At 37.5% G+C, this 27,236-nt stretch overlaps 2 protein-coding genes and 1 long non-coding RNA gene across 7 annotated transcripts in view; 2 read left to right on the forward strand and 1 right to left on the reverse strand.

Moving 5' to 3' along the window:
- The first annotated feature begins 1,921 nt into the window (after positions 1-1,921).
- On the forward strand, positions 1,922-7,132 carry LOC121858690. The gene is made up of 2 exons (XR_006087483.1): positions 1,922-2,866; positions 6,534-7,132. It is a non-coding gene; the product is annotated as an uncharacterized LOC121858690 (long non-coding RNA).
- LOC121858688 (histone-binding protein N1/N2-like) lies at positions 4,861-23,493 on the reverse strand. Of its 5 annotated transcripts, none has more exons than XM_042355267.1 (14): positions 23,272-23,493; positions 17,802-17,892; positions 15,974-16,109; positions 15,786-15,842; positions 14,451-14,825; positions 13,185-13,337; positions 12,833-12,920; positions 12,105-12,234; positions 10,981-11,182; positions 9,812-9,954; positions 9,531-9,548; positions 8,757-8,903; positions 5,993-6,127; positions 4,861-5,093 (listed from the first exon to the last, which is right to left on the reverse strand). In XM_042355267.1, exons 1-14 carry the CDS (start codon positions 23,337-23,339, stop codon positions 4,983-4,985), a joined length of 1,854 nt encoding a protein of 617 aa, XP_042211201.1. In that variant the 5' UTR covers positions 23,340-23,493; the 3' UTR covers positions 4,861-4,982. The 5 variants fall into 5 exon arrangements, with proteins under 5 accessions (XP_042211201.1, XP_042211200.1, XP_042211203.1 ...); XM_042355266.1 differs by having other exon boundaries at positions 5,993-6,130; XM_042355269.1 differs by lacking the exon at positions 9,531-9,548.
- Positions 23,494-24,826: 1,333 nt separating this feature from the next.
- LOC121858692 (TATA-binding protein-associated factor 172-like) overlaps positions 24,827-27,236 on the forward strand; it is a 31,753-nt gene continuing 29,343 nt past the window's right edge. The window contains exon 1 of the mRNA XM_042355271.1: positions 24,827-25,135. Within this exon, the coding sequence (XP_042211205.1) occupies positions 25,125-25,135 (11 nt within the window). The 5' untranslated portion in view covers positions 24,827-25,124. The remainder of the gene's footprint in view (positions 25,136-27,236) is intronic.

A 27,236-nucleotide genomic window follows, 5' to 3' on the forward strand; every position in this document is an offset into this window, starting at 1 on the left:
ATTCTATCCTATCATTAGCCTTATAATCCCACAACTGAAAACCATTCGAAAAGCGATTACGGTAACATCTTTTGAACGAAAGAAAAAGTCATTGCTTTCGTCACAATTTTATCCCACTTTCCACTGTAATACGTACATCATTTCAGCAAAAATATTACATTTCCATGTTCTCAGAAATAAATGGTAGTTTTGTTGTAACGTAATGTACAATATGTAATATTAAAATGCAAAATAGCTATAAAAACAATTAATACACCCGTAATGTACTGGCTGGCATCTCCACTCATTCCTGCTCCTGCGTCCAAGGTCACCACTCCTCCCAACTCGCTCCCTCCTCTACCTCCTCTGCCTCCTCCCCGTCACTACTGCCGACAACGAACATTAATGTTTTGTGAATAACTGCACCTCCACTTCCTATGTACAGTACTGAACTGTACTGTGCTGTGCATTTTTACAAACAATAAACATGGCAAGAAAAGCTATTAAAAAAAAAAAAAGATAAAAATTTCACTTTACTGTACAGTTCATATCCTCGGCGACAGGACAGGGGTCATCGGGCACATCGTCACTCAATTCCATAACGGGTGGTGAAGTGGGGGCGACGGTGGATTCAGCTGCTTCCTCACTGCCGCCAGTGATTGATGGTGTTAAATCTCTCCTTCGGTGATGGGGAGTTGTCGTCTCTTTCTTTCATTTCTTCCATGATGTTTTTGTATGGAGCGAAAACGTCATCCATCCCTCGCATGAATTTCAGGGCACGCACCATGGAGGGGTCCATACTATAGGCCAGGTTTTTCAGTGCCTCAATATTCCTGGTCATCTCCCCCAACTTCTCCAACGTTATTTCTTGGTGCTCTTCCTCATCCTCTTTCCCTTTCGCTTCCTCTTCCTTGCCTGAGTCTACTAACTCCTGTAGATCCTCCTCGGTCAGCTCAGTGTCGTGCTCTTCAATTAGCTCCCTAATCTCGTCCTCTGCCATGTCCCGGAAGCCTTCAGCAGCCACTTTCCTTGCCCGTGCCAGGGTCTTTCTGAATATTTTCATTAAAATCCATCAAAATCATTTTCCTTGTCATCGTCTTAAGCACCAAACAGCTCCTCCCAGTCTTCTCCTTGAACAGGGCTAGAGGGTATGTGTTTTACGAATCGTTTTCAATTAAAAAAATGTTACAGCACATGTATATTTTACCTAAACTGTGCCTGAATGAATATATTCTCAGAAATAAATAGTAGTTTTGCTGAAACGTGATGTATTTCAATGTAAAATAGAATAAAATACATGACGAAAGCAAAAGACTTTACCTAACCTTCCAATGTTCAAGAGATGTTACTGGTTTTTTTAATAGTTTTCAGTTAAAATACTGTTATATTACAATGATATTATATTCATACTGTGCTTGATATACTACATTCACGGAAATGTAATATTTTTGCTGAAATGACGTACGTATTACAGTGGAATGTGACGAAAACAATGACTTTCGCTTTCTTTCGTTCAAAAGATGTTACCGTAATCGCTTTTCGAATGGTTTTCAGTTAAAAAAACTGTTGCATCACAAGTGAATTAGGATAGAATATTATTGTAATACAACAGTTTTTAACTGAAAACCATTCGAAAAGCGATTACGGTAACATCTTTTGAACGAAAGAAAGCGAGTCATTGCTTTCGTCACTTTCCACTGTAATACGTACGTCATTTCAGCAAAATATTACATTTCCATATTCTCAGAAATAAATAGTAGTTTTGCTGAAACGTAATGCATTTCAATGTAAATTAGGATAAACTACATGAAAACAAAAGACTTTACCTAGCCTTCCGATGTTCAAGATATGTTACTCGTTTTTTTAGTAGTTTTCGGTTAAAATACTCTTATATTAGTGATATTCTATTCATACTGTGCTTGATATAATACATTCACGGAAATGTAATATTTTTGCAACTACAATGCTGATGTCAACACAAGCGTGGTTACAGCGAGACTGACTGAGTGAGGGAGAGCTGTGCGTGTGTGAGGTTGCGGGAGCAGGCGGTGTCCTGTGTTCAGTGCCACGCGCGAGTTGAATGGCGCGCAATTTGAATGTACTTCAATTACTTCAATGTACAGAATATTCCTCCGGCGGGGCAATCCGTGTATTATAAACCCACGTATGTTAAGGGCCGACTGTACTGTACCCGTAATTCATGAGAAGCTAAATAATCGAGATATGTAACTTTGCTAATTGAAAATAGATGACATACAGGTACAGTTAATCATAATAAAAATTATGAACTTCACCAGCATCACATTCACTTGTTTTCTCTGATGTAACTTCAGACAAAACAAGATGATTTTCATTTTCATCTTTGACACTTTTGGTACATTTTACCCGAAACAGAGATATTGATGTTTGAAAACCAGAAAAATTCTAAGCAGTAGCGAGAATTTTATTTTTTACTTAACGAGTTCAGACAAAAAAAGACAATTTTCTTCTATGACACTTTTCTCGGATGTTACCCATAACCGAGATAATACGTGGTTGATAGCACCAAACAAACATAGCTAACTTCCTAACAGGTGGGACCCCCCCCCCTCCCTCGGCATATTAAATATGTTCTAGGTTTCGCTAGGAAAACGTCATAGAAGAAAAGGGTCTTACTTTTGCAAAGAAAAATCCTGAGATTCGTTAGGTGGCAACAGATGCAATGCTGTAATGGCTTTTCTAGTTTTCCAATTTTTCAACTCCTGATTTGTTTTTCTTTTTCATGGCCTTTAATGTTCCTTCAGCATGGTAAATGAGAAGTGGTTCGAGTGCAAGAGGCGGCAGGAAAGATCCCCAACTTGTGTAACGCAACGCAAACCTCTTCAACTTCCATCGAGCTACAAATAACGTCAGTACCATTGGGCCTCCCTCATTGTCTTTTGATTACTCTATACACACACACACGCAAAGTACAGATCACATGGCTGCTGAGGAGTGAATATTACCTGAGTACATTTACATTCAGCCTGAATGTTTCAAGAGTTTATTATGATCAGTCAGCCGTTTTATAGAACTGTCCCTTCCCAAATGCAGTATCTCATCTAGCTCGGGAAGTTACTGATGTTGGCCATCATCAGATCTAGACTACTTACAGAATTTCATGTATTTAAGTAAAGAATCATCGGCTGGATAGTGTTAACCCATAGGTTCACCTGCCACCTATATACCGATGGATTTGCTATTAAGTAATGTGGGAGTTGAACGTATATTTTCACTTTACAAATGTGCAGCCACATACAAAATAAACTCAATCAGTTTATTATCTACCATCATAAGATTGAGAACAAGACTGCACTTGAATAACAACTGTTGCAAGGATTCCAAAGTTTCTCGGAAGATGCTGAGCTTATTTAATAACATGTACGCAACATTTCAAGTTCTGATGAAATCAACAGGCCATCAACTTTTTATGCATAAGAAGACAACAACAATGATTTGACGATATAATTGGAGTGGTTTTAGCAAATGGAGTTAAAAAAATTGAATACATTGGAGAAATTCCCAATAAGTATTATAATTATTTGGTAATTATTATTAAAAAAGTATATATATTTATATACTGTATATAGCAGTCCTTATAGTTATGATTTGGCATTTTAGGTAGACCATTTCATAAAAAATCAACATGGTGAGGATCATTCCCCCCAAGCCACTACTCATTTTCATTAATTATGCAAAGTGCTATTCAACCTTCATGGCTTCTGCACCATCACCAAGGCCTAGTAGGAGGGGAATGAAATTTAAATAAGTCTTCAAGAAAAGGTGGCATTTTAAGTGAATAAAAACATTTAAAGGAATATGTAAGCAAGTTAATCTTCAGTTGGTTCTCAAAGTGTTTACAGTACAGTACAATACAGGGGTATACAGCGTATATGCTGTAGTGCAGTGAGCACTCCTATCATGGGACACCAACCACATGACATAAGCTTGAATTATCCTCATCCTTCGCCTGCAACACTGGCAAGCGACAATTTTTATGAAAATTTTCCAATTCTGGTAGGTTATTTTGACCAATAAGTCGAGTATTGAGGTGGGAGGCAAGGGTTATGAAAACCGAAAGACTGGGAGGAAAGTGTCCCATTAACTCTAGGTAGTTCACTGTATTAGATCTAGGGTACAGCTGCAGTTTGTGTACACCATACATGAAATTTTTCAATATAATGGTTGAATTTAATACTACGACTTCAACAATAAACAACAAAGATATTGTGGTAATAGACCCATTCATCATGTGGTGTTCCTATAATTTAAACATTATATATTGAATGTTATAAGCTTTACAATTATCACCAATTTTTTTTGGCTCAAGTATGTTAACCGATTACCAAATGATGGCTCTCCATGTTCAGCAGTCTCTCATTAGTTTTGTTTCCGAGTTCATTTCTTACCTCACCCATGTTACTCTTGGCTTACCCCTCAATCTCCTCCCCTGCTTTTAAAATTGTGGATCTTGCAATCTAGTTAATCACCTCCATTCTCCCCACTTGCCCATACCATCTCGGCCTACCTCTATAAAACCTTGTCCATACTCTTGGTACCCAGTTATCCTCTTGGCTACGATTAGCATTTTCCGACACATTGCACATTCATCGCACTAGTGGTGTCTATATATTTCACTACATAACCATTAGCTCATGTTAACTTAAGAAACTCAAGTAGAAGCTGGATTAAGTATATATAATTTTATAATTGCTAATCAAACTGGTTAGCAATGAGTGGTTTCCTTTCCACAAGCTTCCACTAAGAATTTTCATCTGCACTCTCTCTGTATTTCTGTACTGTACTACCTCCAAATACTTTCAATCTTCTTCCAATTGCATAAGGTTAAATGTAAAAAAAAAATTCTTAAGTATTTTTAATAAATATGTAAATGCTTAAAACAACTTATGGATTCTAAAGGTTAAAAGTAAAGTCTACAAAACTCATTCACAAAGTGGCAGTGGTCTGATTATGTATGAATTTATTTAAGATGCTGATTGGGGCTGTTCCTTGGTTATTTCATCTGTTGCCTTCTTCATATCTTCTGCTGCCTTCTTCTTGATATCTTCCACAGGCCGACTCTTTGATGGAGATTCCTGTGGATATTTGTTTGGAAGTTGAATGACCACTTATTGCATAATTAAGAAGTTTAAATACTCAACTATTAATAGTATTGCTTATATTCTGTATACATTTCAATATCAAGAATACCTCAAACACAGAGTAAAGAAATTTTTCTCAACACAAAAATTCAGATTTGTATATCTGTGAACAACACAATACAAGTTTCAATAGTCTGTTCACTTAAGTTTTGCAACTGATGCTCAAGGTCAGTTTGTAGTAAGGCAGCCAATTGACTGGGGAAGCCAAAATTTGCATGGAAGATGCTCTGGTAACACAAAACTTAAAGAAAAAGATTACAAAATATCAGTGACACCTTCCACCTCGCTGCTTGCATCATGCTGCAAGTAGTTTGTCTCGGAATTTGTTCACATTTGTGTTCCCATTATGATATTTAGGTTACCAAAGCATCTCGCAAACTAATTTTTGGTTTCCAAAATGTGGAAATTATGACATCCAACACGTTATTATTATCCTTTAAACTTTCAAAATATAAATACTAAATAATAGTTGCAACTTTCCGTGTCCATCAGAGCCAATCAACTGCCTTGCTACAAACTGAACCACACTATCTAAAAAATTATATCCTGCATGACCTCTATGCACCATCTTTCCCATTCTATCCTTCGGCATATTGTGTCCAAACCACTTTGATAACCTTTACCCATAACCTTACGTAATTTAAACCCTCTGCCTGTCAATTATTCCCAATAAAGTACTTAACTTCCTTGACTACTCCATTAATCCAAACAGCAACTCTCAAATAACTTATTATCATACCCAGAATGTTAAAGTATGTGAAATACCCGCACTTCCATATCACTATTTTTTTAACCTACTGAAAGCAAGCAGTTCCATAACTTAACACCCTTACCTTTTTTTCATCTTCAGTTTCCATGCTATCTGGCTGTCCATTTGTACTCTTTGTTCCATTGGTTGTGGCAACTGCTTCACCATTCTCAACTTTAGCCTTCTTTATTTCTACTTTAGCTTCTTCCTCAGGCTTCCTCTGCTTGAAAAATAAAGGGATAAGCTAATCTTTTCAGCACTACAGGGTATTTGACTACAAAAGCTTTTTTCCCCAGTACCCAAAATAAAATAACCTGTAATAACACCATTCAACGAGAACAATGCTTAAATTCTACGAGTTCCAAATAATAAAATTGGCCTGGGTTGTACCCAAAAATTGAATTGAGTGTAGATTAAGAACCAAGGATATGAAGGATCCTGCAGTCAGGAGATACGACCCAAAATTATCCGAGGAACCGATTGAGGTAGCAGGGTTATAAGGGCATGCGCCATAATGTAGTGTAACAATATTAACCTCTAAGTTTGCCTAGATGTAAATCCTCAAATATTAAAGACTGTCAAAAACAGTAGTCAATGCTTCATTTTCACTTCCATTTCCATTACAGGATTGAAATGTGCAGGGGCTAAATTCCCCAATGACTTACCGTCATCCTTACGAGCAACCTTAAGACTGAACAGGGGATTCAACAACAGTTTATGACGCCCGTAACTGAACTTATCGTACAGCAAGTTACGATGACCTCCGAAAGGCAGAAAGAGGTTCTTGTACCTCCTGTTTTTCTACTATACAACCCATACCAAAACACACACAGCTGCCAGATGTATCGTACTTATAAGTTTCACTCGCAAGTGAAGATGGAACCAAGGATTGCTTTAGTTCATAACCATGCACTCTGCAGGGAAAGGGCATTTTGGGATCCATTGGACCCAGAACAAATCAGTGACCACCTACTGCTATGGTACTACATAGTTTCACACAAGGATATACAGTACTCTGGCAGCTATTGGTCAAGTGGCAAGGTCTCGTGCGGTCCCAAGACTCCCAATGCATACGCCTGTGCTAATAGCTTCAAGGTTTTTCGTAAGTAGAAGTTTCCCGAGTGTAGAAGATGTTCCTGGCTTAAGCCAATCAACAGTGTCAAGAATTATGAAGTGACATTAGCCCTTAAAATAATGGTAATAATAATAAATTAGTTTTATTATATTAGTATTATTATTACAATTAACAAAAATCTCATTGAAGAAATTCAGCTGCCCCTTCTCTGAAACACGTCCCTCCAATGTTCTTCTCACCTATGACTGCTTCAGCAGCTGGCATGGGTAACTTGTGATGGTTAATATTTCTTCAGTGTGTTTGTTCTGGGCACAGCAATTGGTTTAGCGAAGAAACAAATCAAATGCACAACTCTCAATGGCAGTAGCTTGCTAAACTTACTTGTGGCCCTGGTACAAACAGTTAGTGAATCATCTATTACCAAGACCGTATGGTCACAGTAACCTCTCGAAACAAGGGGAAAGAGGAGATCAAAGTTAAGGTCACGTTAGTGAATCTGAGCCCTGATCCAGAGAAAATGACCATCATTCAGAGATGATCTTTTAAACCTTAAAGGTCTAATGGTATTCTGGAGCTAACAACATAGTAAGGGTCTATTGGCGTCCCAGAAGCACTGTGTTTAAAATTTTCCTTAGTAGCTCAACTATTTTTGTGGTATTAGTGCATCCCCCAGGCTGAATCTTTGGTAAATAGTGCGTAAATAATCAGTATAACAGTCACCATGGTAGAAGAATGCGTGTTGACCTCTTGGGCTTACCCACTTGGAACCCTGGCTCTCAAGGCTAGTCACTACAAAGCACAGACTAACTTCACCCGAAATAAGTCGGCATTTATTTCAAAGGGAAGAATATTCCGAAAGTGAAACGGATGACCCAGACAGCGAGTGGGACACGCCAGCCCACCCACACTCAAAAGCTGTTGCATGACCCATGCCACAGGCTGCATCACCTCCCCAGCAACAGCCCTGGACTTGCTATTCCACAACAGCCTGCACTTCCTGCTAATAAACAGTGTAAGGGCCAACAAGCGAGTGGGAAGAGATGACTTTCCCCACATTAAAGTGCACCTATTTGAGCACTACAACCAGTACCAGCTAGTGATTTAGTGTGGCATAATTGCCAGATTTATGAACCAAATACTTCTGCAGAGCAAATGTGGATAACACCAGTTACTTTGATTATTTTTGTTCGTGGTCCACCACGACCGCCTTGCTGCATGAAACTACAAGACTTCATTATATTACGGCCATGCCAGTTCCAGAAGTACAAGGAAACAAAGCAAACAACAAAACAGGGCTCAGCTTCACTACAGGGTGTGTGCAGATAAGGAAACTTACAACAAATGCGCCAAATGTCAAGTGCCACTGTGCATTCAAGTTTCACTCGGTACCACTCTCAAACACTTCTAACCCAAAAGCAAGTGGTGAATATATTGTAGGTAGTGTAATTAAAAGGAACCTTCTGAAATTGTAAGAACAGAGAGATGGCAGTGCATCAACAACACGTCTGACAGTTTGCTACCAGATGCACATTAACTGCCAGAGGGGTGCCAAGGCACGACTAGTCACCAATAACCATAGGTGGTGAGTACAGCAATAATTATGTTTTTTTCTTTTGACTAACATGTATGTCTTAACATTTCATAAGACTAGAATGTACATTTTATGGTTTTCATTTTTTAGTCAACTGAAGGTTAGTTAGACCTTTAAGGGTCAACAGCTATGTTCCGTTATGATGCTCCCCGTCCACATCATACTAATACAGTACATACATACCTTCTTTCTGACCAAATGTGCAATTGGTTTTGCTTCCATTTTTGAAGAACTTGAACTAGGGGCATCAAATCCAAAGCCTGTCTGTGATGATCCAGCACCATCAGGCCCTGGTGTTCTGCCTCCAATTGCTTGAGCCATTAATACTGCCTAAAATTAATAATAAAATAATAGTCAAAACTTGCAGAACATAAATAATAATACCCTACAGATGGGACATACATCTAGACGGATGGATACTTTTTGTTCCAAGAACCATGGCACATCATTTGTAATGATACAATTTTATAGAGAAAAAAAAAAGGCAGTGTCAATTTCATACTATTTACCTCTTATATTCTCCTGCATTATGTGCTAACTGACCACTCAATATAACACCTTTTTCTTGTGTGGGGGGGGGGGGAAATTCCACTAGGCAAGTTGTACAAAATTGATTAAAAAAAATTTTGCCCAGAAAAGTTTCTATACCAATAGTCAGGCAGGTGATCCACTCCTTTATGGCCAAGTTACTACACCCCCCCCAGAAAGATGGAGGTTTTAACTTTTATGCCTTTTAGCCACTTCCTTACATTTTCTTAGTTGTTTTAATGAAATGGTTCAACATGGTAGTAAACTACTAATTTAAATACACTACAAAAACTATGGTTTACAATGTTCTAATTTTCAAAATAAATGAAGCTCACAGAAGAGCACGCTAGTAATGGCATAAATAAAAGTGATAACCTCCTACAGGAGTCTGATGGAACAAGTGCTCACATGTAGGTACAGTATACTCACCACAGCTTCAGAAGATGACTGGCAAAAGTTAGAAAACAGAAGATGTAATAAACATCATAATTTCACCAAGTGCAGGCGACTCTGTTTTAACACATCACACAGCGCTTTTCTCCCCAATATTTAGGACTTCAGTGAAATTAATATTTGGTTTTACATTAGTATCTCCATCTTTAATAGAATATATAGCAAAATAATGTTTATATACCATTATATCACTTGTAAATGTACATTAATCAAGTTTATACCTGTACTGATTACTAAATCAAAGTATGTCCACTAACCTTGGCAGTTTTCTGTAATTTTTCCTTAGAATCTTTCTTCATTTCCTCCATGTCTATTACCTTTTCTTTAATTTCAGGTAAAAGTTTATTTAACTCATCAATTTCTCCTTGTTCTGTGTAGAATGGATCTGGTCTCTCAACAGCTGCAATTAAAAAAAATACTTTCCAACATGAACACAATGCTGTTATAAGCTTGGCAACCTAAAAATCATGTTAGTATCCATTACTCCTGAGATATATCAAATTTTGAAAGAAAAAAATGCATACAGTACATGTAATCTCATTAGATTGTGTCAATTTTTGAATTGAAAACCTTCTGTAATAATAAATTTGTAATCCATAGGAACCAAAAATAATGGTCAATTAAACATGTTGATTAGGCCCATTCACTTGGGATAGGGGGAGGGGGGAGGAGGAGGAGTGTGGAAATGATTAAATGGGTCACCTGATGGTCACTGTACCATTATTGTCACTCAAAACTCTGCTCTAAAATTTCAGTGCATTCTGAAGGATACATTTTATTTTATATAAAGGCACTGTATATACAGTGGTCCCTCCATTAACGAGCAGTCAAATTTTCGAGATTTCCGTTTAACGAATTGACTCCCACAAGGATTTTCAGTTCTATTAGCGACAGCTTGGAAGGTTGAGGGCACATTAAAAAAAAGATAAGCAAAACTATCAACCCTGTGAGGCATTTGAAATGAATACTTGCAACTGAAGTCCATGTTAAAACACACTGTTGAATAACCCCAGGTGGCAAGGGAGAGAACAGCCCCTTGATTCTACATCCCCCTACAATTAATAAAGCAAATAAAGACAAATTGTAATGTCAACATACCAATATATATTCATTTGCGGCTTAAAGTATTAGGATTAGCAGAGACCACGATACATTCTGTAAAACTCGCTAGGATAAAGAGAGCAAAGAGGGGGTTTGAATGGCTCATCAATATGCATAACGGTGGCTGGGCTCGACAGGTGAACAAAACAAAGATCTATTGTTTGCTGCTGGTGGCCCTTAGGAATCCACCTATCAGGTGCACTGGGGGTCCACTTTCACCAACTTTGGTTGAAGAAACTATAGGGAGTTTACCACAATAAGCACTGTACCATCACTACATACACCAGAATTTTTTTTTGTATTCATATTCCTCCTATTTCCTTACCATCCTTTGTTCTTTGCTCTTCTGTCCATCCTTCCTTTTCTTTTTTCTTCTTCTTAAGGTTATCAATCCTCAGTTCAATTACCTTCAAGGCTGCCTGAAAGCTTTCAACAGCCTTGTCAAAATCATCTGAGAAAGAATGTGCCACACCCAACTGGTAATGAGTTTCTGCTATACATCTGTTGTCCTCCTCAAGAGATTTTTCCTGAAAATAGTATAATGACATCAAAGAACAAGAAAGTACCAAGAACAGTAGAAATACCCACACACTTGCTCATGCCTAAATATTGCATTCTCAGTTTACAAAGAATGGTGAATCTTTGTTTCACTGCCTTAACATTTAATGATAAATTTAATTGTGTTAAAGTCATCTAGTACAACAATACCAATAGTAGTACACTTCATTTTCTGAAGATTTCAGTCAATCATTATGTACATCTACAGAGCATGAACTCCGAGTAAAATATGAAGATAAAATGGAAACTGTTCTAGGAAAGGTATTCAATATAACCTAGTAAAAAATTTTAAAATAAAAAATACCACAAACCAACCTAAGTAATGGTAGAGCATGACTAGCATAGCTGTCCCTACTGTTCACTTTTGAATATTTCCATACTCCTTGACCCATCCTTTACAAAAAGGGGAGTAAAGAAATTGGATAGGCTTGCAACAGAATGCAGATCAGGAACACTGAAGCCTATTAAGTGCAGGACAGCAAAGACTTGTCAAAAGGCCAGAGACTAAGGCAGTAATTTCTAGTTTGGTTATGAAATTATAAAGTAAAACTGAAAGACTGAAGCAAAAGACAATCGTGGGAGAAGACACCAACCATCTGTATATCCTTGAATGTCCTCACAAGTCAAAAGAGCGATTACTTGCCCCACCAGTTGCATCTGGTACACAATATAGTCAGGTACCATAACCACTATCAATGAAGGTACCATAACCACTATCAAGTTTCATAAGTAAAAATCTTTAGGCATTTAAAAACACAAAAATGAAGTCAATTAAGGGCAAGTGTGTATGGCCCTAGTTCCAACCATCCTGTACCCCGAGGGAAAAAGTAATTACCCTGTAAAAGTAGTAACAGCAACTGCCAGCTCCTGTACATAAGAAACTAAGCTTACTTGTATCTTTAAACATTGTGTGAAGTCTTCAATACCCTGGACATAGTTCTCACTCTCCAAGCCAACTTCTCCCAACTTCAAGTACACCTGAGCTACCTTCTTTGTCATCTCAGGATTTGATTCTTCTTGTCTAAAAATAAATTTAAGATATTGAGTGATTAATCAAAAGTTGTACATTAAAGTTGATATTTTCACCCATTAACATCCCATTGCCAATAAATATCCTTAATATGGCAACAACCCACTGGTTAGTGCATGTGGAGGACCCCCTACCTTCTGTTTTATAAAGTTAAACTGTTTACCAAAAGCCTGGGAGCCATTTTCCAGCGGAGGCACAAGGAATATAAAAGTACAGTTTTTGCAATTCAACAACTATGAATTTACAATTCTTAGAATATAAACATTATCTTTTAAATGACATGCCCAAAAAATTTTCATTGAATTAGAAAAGCAAGGTTCAACCTAGACATTGCCTGAATTCTGCAATTCAACCAGAAAAAATCAATTCAATTCTGATAACTATGATTAAATTTGACACCCTCACTACTAAGACTTCAACCACTGACCATCCAGGTCACATTCTCACAATTAAGCATCACCTTAAGGTTAACAACCCTAGTTTATTTCACTATATTAACTACCCTTATGCTACATCCCCCAGGTAACATTACAGCATTTAATTAAGTGAAATAAAGTGAGGTTTACAAAGACTAGTCCCCTAAACTTACTTTTGGAAAATAACTTTGGCCAGCTCCAACATCTCCCAGGAAAGCTGCAAGTTGGACACCTCTTCTTCCTCCTCTTCAGTCTTCTCTCCTGAGGGAAGATGAAATTTTTAACACCATTTTACTAAGCCATAGGAGAAAAGCCCCCATGTTATTGGTTGCACTTCTCTTAAATGATACTTTAATCCCTTTCATGGCGATGTACAGTCCCAATTTTAATCTAAACGTGCCAATCAAGAGTTTTTATTTATATTCAAAACCGAGTTACATGCGAGTACAGCCCTTAGTAGGGGAAAATGTGCTTAACAGGTTTTAAAAATTTATAAGCTTGAGGATAAAGGCTCGTATAGGTTACCTTCACCTTCTTCCTGACTCTTGGCTTCATCTTTATTACCCTCTTCATCTTGAGATTCACCTTCCTGTGATTCACCATCCCCTTCCTCCTCCTCCTCATCGTCGTCGTCGTCATCATCTTCCTCTTCCTCTTCATCCTCAGTGCTTCCTTCTTCTGCAAATTGAAAAATGTGAGAAAGTAACTATTAGTAATATATTAATGCCAGGTAGTTTCAGATCACCAGAACAACCTCTGACAACTGAAAAGTAACCAAGCTTCCCTTGCATTACTGTTCTTAACTGCTGCCCTACTGTTATTCACCACCCCTAATTCCCCAAATATAATTATTCACTTTGTGATAAGCTTTTCAGCCTGACCCGATTTCAAAATCTTCTTGAACTCCACACAACACAGGAAAATGCAAATATGGCACCATCTTCATATAAAGTAACCTAAATAAATTTTTGATTGCCAGATTCATATAATTTATTGTATCCAAATATATTGGTACACAATTTCATCAAAACTACAGATTAGTTCAACATTAACACACAGAATACAACACCACAAGATCAAAATTTGTCAGCAGTTGAAGTTCATTTGTCTATCACCTAAGAAGGATTTTCCCTAGACCAATGTATCCTATTTAAGCAACAATACATCTGGATTTTCAGACAATTTACAAAACATTTTTCTCCAGTAACACCTGGAATTTTTTTTTATCAAAACTGAAGTAGACATGTGTGTGTTCTTGAACATTTATATCCCTCTGCTGTCAGACTGTAAACAAGTAAAAATTCTTGTCCCTAAACTTTCCCTTTCAACATCCCGGAATTTGGAAAAATCAGACATGCTTCAAAAGATGTCCTGGGAAAAAGCCCAATCAAGTAATTGCAAATTACTAGCACTACAGGAATTAAGATTATCAAAAAGAGGGTGGCCATAGCAAGGGCAGACCAGACCAATATTAGTTAAAAGATACATTTAATATACTTTTCCCCCCCACACACAAATGAAGTCCTGAAATTTATCTCGAGACAGAACAGTGTAGGACTGCAAGGTGCAATTTAGTTTTAGATACAGAATATATTAATACTACGTGATACAAAACTACTTTTCAGAGAGTAAGCCATTCATTACACTACCCGAGAGTAGTCCAAATTTGTTTTAAACTACTTCATTCTGCCAAATACTCCCCAAATCCCTTCACCAGAGGAGCAAGATGAAAATTTTACTACTGTAGTACCAAATCACTGATTCAATGCACATTTACACCAACTATCTTACTATTATTTTTGGTTGGCTCCTCTTTGCCGTTTTCATTTTGCTGATCCTTTTTTAACTTTCCATCTTCGGTGAGTTTCCCATTTACACCACCATCTTTTACGTCCTCCGTTTCCATTTTCGATTCCTGGTCCTCGTCTTCCGTTTTGAGTTTCTCCTTACCATCCTTGTTACCCTTCAAATCTATCTCCTTTTGTTCTGCATTTTCCTTTTTTTCATCCTCAGGATCAACAGAACCTTCCTTACCAGACTCTTTCACCTTTCCCTCCCCAACTTCCTTTTTCACCATTTCTTTAACAATCCTCTTTTCCTCCAACTTACTGTAGTTTTCTTCCAAAGCTCCACCAACGTCTTTAGAAACCTTTACCCACTCTTCCTCTAATAAATAAATAAAAGAATCCAAATAATAACCAAAGTTTTTCATTAGTACACTAATGTTACGGTCACATATATACAGTATATCATTTGCATTAACCCCCTTGACTTGGTACATGCACCACAAAAGACCCCATAAGGTGACCAGTGGGAAACCAAATCTGCCAAGAGCACATTTCCAGTGATTAAAAATACATTGGTGAGGAACCCTGTGTATTGTCAGTTCCAAGAAATAATCAAACTAGCTTTTTTAAGTCGAGAGCTAAAGGGCAAATACAATTCTCAGAGCCCTGACAAGTAAGGTTACAAATGATTATTACAGTACACCACCACCTGCACCCACCTAACACCATAGCTCTTCTGCATACATGGATGGTAGATTCTGTATTATAGTTCAAGAGGCTGAGAATGTGATAATTCCTATGACATGTCAAATAGTGAAATTCTATAATAAATTACAAATATAAAATTCATTACAGGGACTGGATCTTTTCAGATACAGGGGGGTACCAATATTTAGTAAAAAAGACTGCCGTTACTTAGCAATAGCGATATTTACAGTATAAATTAATAACTCCAACGAATACTACTGTACTAAGATCGCACTGCCAATAACTATATCCATCACGCATTTTTTCAAATCAACTAAAGGAAATTGGCAGTTTTTTCCATAAACTATATTGGTATACAGTATTATGCAATTTGCTATTGAAAATGACAAATGGATACCAAGACTAAACTAACCATTTCACTTAACTTCGGTTCTTTAAACACTAATTATATCACTGACTAACACTGCAATACAGCACAGTACGAGATTTTAGATTAATAATTTTAGAAACTAATTTTGTGTATTGCCTGCAGTATACAGTAATGTTTTAGCATATAAAAGTCCTTGCATCAATGGCACACCACGTACATAGAGCCAAGGGGGTCAAGATCTAACACTCAATAACCTATTACCTGTTGCCTTCTCTGAACTCTCCACCTGGGAATTATCCATGTCCTCTTCATCAGGTACTGAAAATAATAATCAATATGAAAGACCACTCAACTCTTATAAAATCTTAAAATAAATAAATAAAAATAAATAAATAAATAAAAATAAATTCTCCATAATTCGGGAAAGCTTTTTCTTCAAGTGCACTTACCTCCATCTAAGGCATTTCCCAAAACTCCACTCTCTATACGCGCAAGCTCTAGCAGGGCTCTACCATAGTGGAAATAAGCATCTCCACATTCTGGGGCAGTCTCTCCGTACTTTTCCGCAAGGAACCGACAAGCCTCCTGAAACATTAAAATGCAAAGTAACAAACCAACCTTTTCACAAATTTATTCATAAGAACATAAGAAAGTGGGATACTGCAGGAGGCCGACTGGCCCATACAGGGCAGATCCCTTTCACACCCATCCCAGCACTTCCATGTGCCTATCCAACTTCGTCTTGAAGCTCCCTAGCGTCCCCGATCCTACTATAGCACTCGGTAGCCTATTCCACATATCCACAACTCTATTACCAAACCAGTGCTTGCCTATATCAGTAGAGTAATATAAAACACACCAGCAACAAAGGTGACTGGCAACCAACATTTTATTCAAATAAAAGTCTCTTACTGATCCTAACCTCCATATTTATGACGGCATAGTATTAAAACCTGGTAGACATGCAGAACAAAATCAGCTCCCCCAAGGAGACTATATTTCCAGTTGCTAAAGTTAAAGCGGACCAGCAAGAGGAAACACCTTAACAGCATCAAGTAGCAAGTACTGTAACAACTTTACCATACATACAGTACTTCTATTTAAATTTCATGATGGCTGCCTCATTCGAGTTCCAAGTTTCAAACCTAAGAAGCCACCCACAGGTGAAGTTTATGATAATGAAATCATAAAAAGGTAAACCTAGACCATATGTTAATTCCAGTATTTAGCTATGTTCAGAGACTTCCACAAGTTCTGTACCTTCTGAGTGAGTTTATCTGTCATTTGAAAAGCCGATCAACAGACAAGTGATTGCAAGGGTATTTAAGTGTACAGTAGTTTTTAATGGCAAAAATTTAAATAAAGCTTTTCACACTACATACTGTACCTAAGACGTCCTGTATCAGTCACATTTCTTAAAGCTTTGATATAATGCAACTAAATAATCTGATGAAGATTAGCAACCCCACTTATTTCACCTGATGATTAAACACCCTAATACCAACTTAACCAGGCCCCCATTTAGCGGGAGTTCCTAATCTTCACGAGGATCCTGACTAAAGTAGTTACACAGTATTCCTTCACCAAAGACTTAAATCTGGGACCATGAAAACTTTTATACAAAGGCGTGCATTTACAATGCAGGTAGTCCCCAACTTACGACAGGGTTAGGGACCCAAATCCAGGTCGTAAGTCGAAAATGTGAAAATAATACATATAAAATCTAAAATGGGCGTCTTTTTCTTCTCAGCACCACAAAACTCGCACTTTTAAGCTTGCCAACCATTTTAAAGGGAATTACCAATGATTTTTTTTTCAGTACACAGCGCAATCACTAACGTCAGGACTCAAAAATACGCAATTTGAAAAAAAATTTTGGTACGACTAGGGCGGTTGTAAGTCGAGGAGTACTTGTACCTGCTATTACTGAACAGCTGAACAAGAATAAGTGCAAGATCTGTCTAATTTCTAATTTGTAGCCCAATCTTAAGAGGTTGGCCATTATTTCTTACCAGTATGTGCAACACAGGCATACTGAACTTGTCCAAGTCAAAGCCTTCAAATTTCTAGGACTTCTTACCTGCCAAGTACACCTTACCAGTACTAGCAGAGGATTATCTAAAACGTTTCACTGTTTATCAAAACTACTATAGTACCAATTACCAGGAGTAAATTGCAATGCTATAAATCATAATTTTTAATACTGCAATCAATTCAATAAGGACAACAAATACTTTCACACAAAGGTGATCTACAAAACTTTGGCTTTCTGCTCACCTGTAGAGAATTTACTGCAGATGGAATATCACCAACAACCAAGTGTCTTTTTCCTTGAGCAAAATGATTCAATGCAGCAGTTGCAGCATCACTGAAAAACAACAATCTTTTCAGTTTAAAAAAACAGAAAAAAAAATGGATCACCTGAAGAATCACCACCCCAGTTTATTTCAGCTGAAGATTAACCAAACTAACAGAACTTAACCCCATCCCCCCCCCCCCAAACAGTGTTTAATCTTTACATAAAATTCGTGGTGGTGGAGATTCTTCAGGTGATAAAAAAGATATGTTTTAACATCACGGATTGATTCCACAGTATACACTATAGTTCATTCGGCGCAGTAACACCGTAGAAGTTTAGTCATAGGTTAAGATTCAGTAGAGAAAACCCACAAAACTCTATATTGATTTGTATTTAATAGTGGTTCTGAATCTTTTTCACTCCATTCACTCCTTGGGGAACCTCCAAAATAATAACTGTAAAGTATAACTATACAGTACTGTACTACAGGTAAAACTATAATTTGACCATTACCATAATAAGATTTGAAGTTATCTCGCGAGCTATTTAGGTCAAAAAGAAATGAATGACAGCTAATTCTACCCTGCCAAGTTGAAATGCATAATAAAACAATATTTATTTCAGATTTCCTGAATTTTCTTAAAAATTTTTCCAACTTTACATAACCTGCCATGAACCTCCTGAAATAATGCCATGGACCCCAGTTTGAGAACCAATGGTACAGTAAACCCTCAGTATAATGGACCCCCTAAACCTATCGGACAAACCCTCAAGATAACAGATGTGCCTTATCCCCGAGGAGGAGTGTTTTGATAGTTCATCACTGCTTGTAGACGCTGTATTTCAGACAAATTTCTTCCCGAGCGGTGTCAAATGGCCAGTGCAAGAATGCCTACAGGTATAGTGTTCCACCCCTCACTGTACAAAATACACAGTGGAGCACAACAAGGGTGGTGTTTACGGCAGTGGTCCAGAGTTCAAACCGAGACAACGTGGCCTCTGACACTGTGCAAATTTTTTTTACTTTTAAAGTGAAATTGAAATGTCAATAACTACCGGTACCGACAAATATAGAAAATTGTGATGAAAACACATGTAGTTATTTTTCCTCTATCTCCCTAGATGCAAATCAATACAGAGCTTCATGGTTGTCCTCTACCAAATCTTTCTTTAACAGAGTTATGTGATGCCATATTCACCAATTGTCTTTCTTGGCGACATAATTTCATATTTTTCATTCTATCATCTGATACGTACAATTGCTCCAAAAAGCTTCTTTACAATTTTGTTTGACAATATGAAAACAGAGGAGGGATTCTGACAACCCTACCGAGACAAAATGAGTCCGTGTTAATTCTGATATTCATAGGCACCCTCCATGAAGATACTTTTTAGTGTACGTGTGCTGAACCCAATGTGAATTTTGAGGAAAAGTTACAAAAACAATTACCGGTAATCTTTCCAGATCAAGAGGAACTCTTGTTGTATAAATTTAGATTACGTTGTTCATGGTGGTGGCAGCGGTTACAGTCCAACTCGGCCCACATCCAACTCGGACCATCAAATACCAACTCAGACCATCTCGGATACCCAACTCGGACCACTTAGGTTAACGAACTCGGACTAAAAAGTAAAAGTAAAAGTTTACACATTTTGCATGAATGACAAAAGTACAATGATAAAAAGCACATAGATTGTAGGGGGGGGGGGGTTATTTGTTATTATTTATCTTTTCATTCCATCTTATTAATATATTAATGTACATATGTGGTAGAGGGGATCTTTTTTATTTAATTTTATAATGTCTATTTAGTTCACAACTAAGATCACTTTATCTGGAGACCTGACAACGACACCCTCACAAAATATGTTGACCTGATCGCGAGATCCGAGGTAGAGTTTTACAACTTAAATAAGGAGTTACTCAATGCACAAAGGCAGAACATACCATCCAGAAAACTCGGATCAAATAACAATGACCCCAAATAGATAAACAATTATTTAAAGAATATTATTGGAGTATAAATTGTGAAGTTTAACTCCGAGATTATTATAATTAGGGTTAAGACAGATACGAAAAGTGAAGAGGAATAATGAACTGAAGGTAGCAAGGGAGGCAAAGTTAAAACCCAAGGAATTCTTTCAAATGTATCAAACTAAAACAAGTCCTTAAAAATGGGTGTAGTACCAGAATCCTGGAAGATAGCAAATGTAATACCGACTTTCAAAAGGGAGATAGACCACTATCCTCTAACTACCGTCCAATCAGCTAAACATCAATTGCGGGCAAATAACTGGAAGCAATAATCAGCTGGAGAAGCACAAGTTGATCAATGATTCCCAACATGGCTTCACAAGCGGGCATTTATGTTTAACTTATCTATAAACATTCTTTTCAGCTGTTTTCGAATCAGTGGCAAGGGGCACGACTATGATGTGGTATATCTTGACTTTAGCAAAGTCTTTGACAGAGTCCCCCGCAAAAGACGAATAAGAAAAGTGGAGGCTCATGGAATTGGAGGAGATATTCTAAATTGGATTAGGGCGTGGTTACAGAACAGAAAACAGCGGGTGAGCATTAATTGCACTAAATCCGATTGGAGTAACATCACAAGTGGAGTACCCCAAGGCTCAGTACTTGGACCATTATTATCTATTATATACATAAACGACATAGATATCGGCGTAGACCGTAACACAAGTAAATTTGCCGAGGACACCAAAATAGGGCGTGTAATTAAATCTGACCAGGACTCCGCAAAACTACATGACGATTTAAACAAATTTTTCAAACGGTCTGAAAAAATGGCAGATGAAATTCAATGTAGACAAATGTAAAGCACTTAATCTAGGAGATGTAAACAGAGAAACCAGATATCAGATGAACAACAATGTTATAGAGAAATCCGAATGTGAGGAAGATTTAGGAGTAATGATAAGTAGGAATCTTAAGCCAAGTAAACAATGTGTATTTGCTCGAAACAAGGCTAATAAAGTAATTGGGTTCATGCAAAGGTGTGTTAGTTACAAATCTAAAGTGGTCATCCTGAAACTATATCTTACACTTGCGAGACCTCACTTGGATTATGCAGTTCAATTCTGGTAACCGTATTACAGAATGGATATAGAATCCCTAGAAAGAATTCAGAGGAGAATAACAAGACTAATCCCGGGCATCAGGAACCCCGAGTACAGAGACAGGTCAAAGCATCTTAATTTGCACTCCCTCGAGAGACTTAAAGAGTGGGGGGTGATTGAAGTGTATAATTGGAAATCAGGGCTAAACAAAGGGGACATAACAAAGGCACTCAAACTATCCAACCAGGAGCGAACTCTTAATGGTTTTAAATTTGACAAATTTAGATTTAGGCGCAAAATAGGTAAACATTGGATTGGAAAAAAGGTAGTGGATGAATGGAACGAGTTCCCAAACATCATTGACTCGAATACGTTGGATAGCTTCAAGCATAGGATGGATAAGAACATAAGGAGTCTGCAATAGGCCGGTTGGCCTGTGCATGGCAGCTCCTGTCGATAGTTACTACCACTCACTATCATCCATGAATCTATCCAGCCTCCTTTTGAAACTTTCCAGCATTCCAGCACTTACTACAAAGTTGCTAAGCTTGTCCCACTCGTCCACCACCCTATTTGTGAACCAGTTTCTTCCTATCTCCCTCCTAAACCTAAACTTATCCAACTTAAATCCTTTGCTCCGAGTCCTATCCTGCTCGAATATTATAAGAACTTTATCTATATCCCCTTTATTGATTCCTTTCACCCACTTAAATACTTCTATCATATCTCCCCGCACTCTTCGTCTTTCTAAGGAATGCAAGTTAAGTTTCTCAAACCTATCCTGATATGGAAGGTTTCCAAGTCCCGGAATCATTTTTGTCATTCTTCGCTGCACCGACTCTAGTGAATTTATATCCATTCTATAATAGGGGCACCAGAACTGAACCGCATAATCGAGGTGCGGCCTGACTAGCGCAAGATATAGTTGCAATAAGACCTCTGCACTCTTATTACTTACACTTCTAGATATAAAACCCAATACTCTGTTTGCCTTATTTCGAACATTAACACTGTTTTCTAGACCGTAGGTCCGGGCTTACAAGTACCCCTAGGTCTCTTTCAGTATATGAGCAATAGGGGTTGGGTGTAAATGGGACTGCCCAGTATGGGCCAATAGGACCGATGCAGTTTCCTCCATTCTTAGGTTCTTAATAACAGTGAGCTAACCGATAACGACGGAGAAATGAGCATTAATCTGAACAGGCATTTTTCAACAGTTATCACCACCGGAAATTTAAACAGAAGACATTCATTCCCAAGTAGGGTTGTCAATAACTGGAGACGGTGGAAAAGTTTTAAGCAAAATTAGATACTGGAAAAATCAAGAACAAGTACATAATTATAGGGCACAAATATCCGCCACACGCAGCCATTGTCCGAGTAGAGAAGAGGCTATTGAGCTGGAGTCACAGGCGTGAGCCTCTTCCAGAAGATCATCTGCAAGTATGATACCCGAGGCGAGATAGTAGCGACTAGTAACTAGGATAGTAAGCAAATAGACTAGCTAAAGCTTAATTAGTCACCAGGTCCTGACGAGATATTTGACAGAGTAATAAAGGAATGTAAGGAAAAGCTTAGTATGCCATTAGGAAATGTGATACCGATTTTCAAGAAGGGAAGATAGATCACTATCCTTTAACTACGGTCCAATCAGTTTAACATCAATTGTACGCAAATTGCTGGAAGCAATAATTTCAAACCCTATTCTAAATCACCTGGAGATGCACAAGTTACGAATGTGAATCATGGTTCATCGATCAAGTTCTACTAACAAACTCAGAAAATTGGTCCTTCACGACATTAAACCCTCGGTATTCACTCACTCTTATTTGTGAACCAAGAGACATAAAACATATCTCGAGTCATCTACTTGTTTGAAGCGTGCAAGGTGGGCCAAGTTAGTAATGTGTGGGCCCAGTTGGTTATTTAAGATGGGCCGAGTTGGAGGTACATCGTGGCAGCTAAGGTAAGCTACATCTGGACCCTTATGTATACAGTACAAAGTACATTACAATATTCAGTACAGCAAATTGTTTATGAAATTTTGAAGAATGACAAGATTAATCGTTCAGGAAGAACCAGTTGTTTCCTCTTACTGTCCATTACATACAAGTTTCACCTACCGGAACATTTAACCATTCCTGTGAACGATTTCATCCACTATTGTGAACCAAATTATTTGGTTTACACATGTACACGATGTCCCTACCTACACGTTAACGAGATAATTAACTAATCAGGCACGATCATTACACACACCTGTTACGCGTATTCTTATTAGCTCTTGCGTACTGTGCTTATAAGACATGGTTAACGGACTTCCAGTCAGCAGCACACAAAGCAACACACTAGGCTGCTACCAACACTCACATTTCCTTCTTAGAGGGCGAGCTCTTCGGGCTGGATGTCCCTCCTGTCTTCTGCAGAGACTCTGACATTCTAAAAATCACGAGTGCTCACAGTAGTCTTCCAACAGTCGATAAAAGAGGTTATTACAGCCACCAGGTATGTCACGGACCACCACCAACTGGCGAGGACTCCCGGCACGACTCCTCTTAACACTTTTTCCCGCGTAAGCAGCCATTGTTGCCGTGACGTCATAGTGTCCACTACATTATTGTGGTCTTTATATCTCAAATTATGGTTTATATAATGGTTTTATTTTTATGTTTTTACATACATAACTAAATTTTTAAAAATACAGCATAATTACCTTTAAATTATGAGAAAACCGGCAAAATTATTAACCATCATAGAAAATGAGTAATAGTGTGTATGAGTAACATAAATATTTTTACTTTTGACTTCATAAGATAAAAAAAATATCTAAAACCTTGCAGTTATATGCTAAAGTCTTTGTTTTAATGATAAAGATGATGATTATAATTTTATAAGGGCTTTTAACTGGATAGATATTAATTAAGAATGTTAATGCCATAAACAAGAATTAAAACTTATTCAGTTCAATCGTATGTAGACAACCATCAGCTAGAGTGAGTGAAACTAAAATAATCAAGAAAAATGCAAATAAATGAAAGAGTTTGCATTTGTTTCCTTAGATTCGTCCTCAAATATTTTGCTACAAGGAAAATGTAGCGCAAGAACCCCTGACAAGGTAGATAAACTAACACATCTATTCAGTAAAATCTCTTTGGTTCCTGCCCTAGTGCAATGTTGTGCTTGTCATAACTGTGGTCATAAATTAATTTATGTATTTTGTGGATTCACTGTTATCTCAAACCCAAATAAGTACTCCGGTAAAATTTAGCCATTCGTAGCCTCCTAGTAGGCTATTACTAGTAGGCTATCCTTGGTCGACCTTACCTAATGGACCCCATGTTGAGGGAATGTTATTTGCACTACAGTTTATTAACCGGCACACCTATTTTTACTTTATCAGGGGCGGTTTTACTATACAGTATTTGGGTTCTGGAACTAATTAAAATTTGGCGGACTCGTTTCTATACTTGAGAAACAAATATAAAAGAACCATAGCACGGTTTATTTTGCCGTTTGTTAAAACAAAAGTATAAGTAAAATTTAATTAAGAGTCTGCAGAACGTTAAATAGAACTGCAAAATTTGTTTTTCTGTGTACTGTCATATCTAATCAGCAATTTAATTTATCTTACCAAGAATAATATAATATTGTAAATCCATACAAATCTATTATGATCAACTATCTAAATTGCTGATACTTATCACCATTAGTTTATCAACACTTTTGTTGATATGAATTTGGCGCTAAAATGGTGCGCGTGCGCGGACGGGCGGGGGTGAGCGGCCTCCACCAATCAGAGGCCGAGGACGGGCGGGGGTGAGCGGCCTCCACCAATCAGAGGCCGAGGACGGCAGCAAAACGCGTGAACGGCACACCATGGTGCACAGTATAAAAATGACGATGGCAGGGGCAGCTGATCCTGGAATAAAAGTACGAATTTTTATTGCTCCTGTTGTCAGAATAGACAAAGTTTCATTACTATTCGTTGTGTTATTCTGTGGAAGTATCGTGACCACTGTGGTGTTGGTATGTGGTAGAGAGTTGTTCAATTACCGAAATTAACGGGAAAAGTTCATTGTTTACTGCAGTTAAGGCGGGGACATATAGCGTGTATATTATCTATGTGCACTTGAGGTGCATGTGTGGAGATGGCCAAGATGGGGAAACACTGTGATGAATCCTAGAAAATTTACATTATTAAACAGACCTATGTAGCAGCAGAAATGTCAAGCAGGTGAGCATAAACAAGTGAAAAACGTTAGCGTGAGGAATGTTTGAGGGGCGGCCTTGACCACCCTACACAACCCTTTCATTTTTAATACACTTTCAACCACAGGAATCCATATGTTATGTTGGTAATCACTTGCGTTACTCTTAATATTCCCGTAAATCTACTCTTGATAAATTAACTCCCAAAACTCATTAACTAACAATAGCTTCAATCCCTGGTGTCTTATTCTGGGTGAATTGGTATGAAGTTTAAAGAAATTTCAAAGTGAAAGATTGCCAATTGTCTTGCCAGACTGCCCTTATAACAACCATAAAGCTTTATATTAATTTAAGAACATTGGTGTTGTGAGGAGAAAGTAAGAACATGAAACATTGCCTGAGGGTGGAAGGCCATAGCATGGTCCAGTCAGCTGAGTGATTATCATGTACTCATAACACCTCATTACGTCATGTTAAATGTCATGCATCACTCCCCATGTACACTGTATTATGACACTGGGAACAACAACTGGACAAATAGTAGGAGAGGAGTGTTGTCAGGAGTGGATTTTTATGTGACCTAAATTCTTTGTGAATGGCCTGAGGGTGACTCTATGGTAACAGCACCAGAAGAGGATATAGTAACAGTGTGTGGTATAAAGAACTCCCCACACTGTGAATAAAGTCATTTGTTTTGTATTGGTTGATGGGCTGAGAAAAAGTACAGCATCTGTCACTCCTAACATTGTTGACATGTGGGTGTGATTGCTTTGTGTAAGAAACTAAATACTTGTACATAGATGTTAAATATTCCATAATGACCATTTACAGAGCATTATATTGATTCTTATGTAGGGATATAGATCAAAGAAAAAGTAATAATTTATAGCATTTCGGTTTTTTTATATTTTTTTATTTTTGTTTTACTTCTTGGTTTCACTCAAAGAAATGTAATTTTGATCAGGCAAAGTGGGCTGAGCTTTGAAGTACAGGGAAATTATGGAGTAAAAAAACCCCCAAAACATTCTAAAACAAACCTAATAAGTCAAATATCAGTATACGAGTACATGTTTAGCTTAACCTAACCAGAGAAAGGCCCCCCCCTCCCCCCAAGTGTGTAAACCTAACCCCCCAAAAAGGTGGATAATTATTTACGACTAAACAGTATTATCGTGTTGGTCATCCAGTGAGGTTAGTTTAGGTTGAAATTGTTTTCCCTATGTTTTTTGATGTTTTGAACGATTCTGACCATTTCAAATAGGTGGATGACCGAAACGATAATTTTACCGAGAAACGGCAAATATTGACGACTACACTGCCAATGCATTACAGTATTTGTTTTGATGTTTATATTACTATATTTTCATCAGTGAGTTGATAGATGATAATTTTTGGGGGGGTTTGGTTAGTTTAGTTTAAGGTTAGGCTAGGCTAAGCTAAGCTAAGCTAAGTTGAACTTTTAAATCAACACTTTTTAACACATTTGCCACAACTATGACAGCATCCACTGTAAAACACAGTGAAATTGTGGCATTGCAAAATTATTTTTCTATGAAAATTCAGCGGCTGTTTAGTCGTCAATAATTACCGAAAAAACAAAGGAACCTAAAGAAACAAAACCTGAAAACGTGAGTATGGTGACATATACAATTATCACATGACATCGACAACTTCTGCTGATTGAATAAGAAAGAAGTAAACACTGCAGTATATTCAGTAAACTTGTACAGTACAGTACTCTCTTAAGTGAAAATTAAAAGTATAAATTTCTGATGGAAATGCTATAAAGTAAAATTGTATTTTTTTGCTCTTATCTCTATATAAGAATCAATGTAAAGTTCCGTGAATGATTAGTATAGAATACTGTACTATAAATCAAATACAGTACAGTCGACCTATACAGTATAGGGTATTTATGGGTTAAATTTAAGTAAGAGTAGATTGTAGTGTTTGGCTCGTCATTGATTTATACAAGTGGTTGGTGTTCATAAGCCAGATAGGATATATAAAGCATCTTAATGTGACACAACTTAACCTCTTCACTAATGGGACAACACTTAATATTCCATTTGGCTAACGCTAGATGATTTTATACAGCTCGGAGGGGAGCCCGCACATAAGGGGTT

The sequence above is a fragment of the Homarus americanus genome, unplaced genomic scaffold (assembly GCF_018991925.1).
Source record: "Homarus americanus isolate GMGI-L3 unplaced genomic scaffold, GMGI_Hamer_2.0 scaffold74, whole genome shotgun sequence".
In the NCBI taxonomy this organism is placed as follows: Eukaryota; Metazoa; Arthropoda; class Malacostraca; order Decapoda; family Nephropidae; genus Homarus; species Homarus americanus.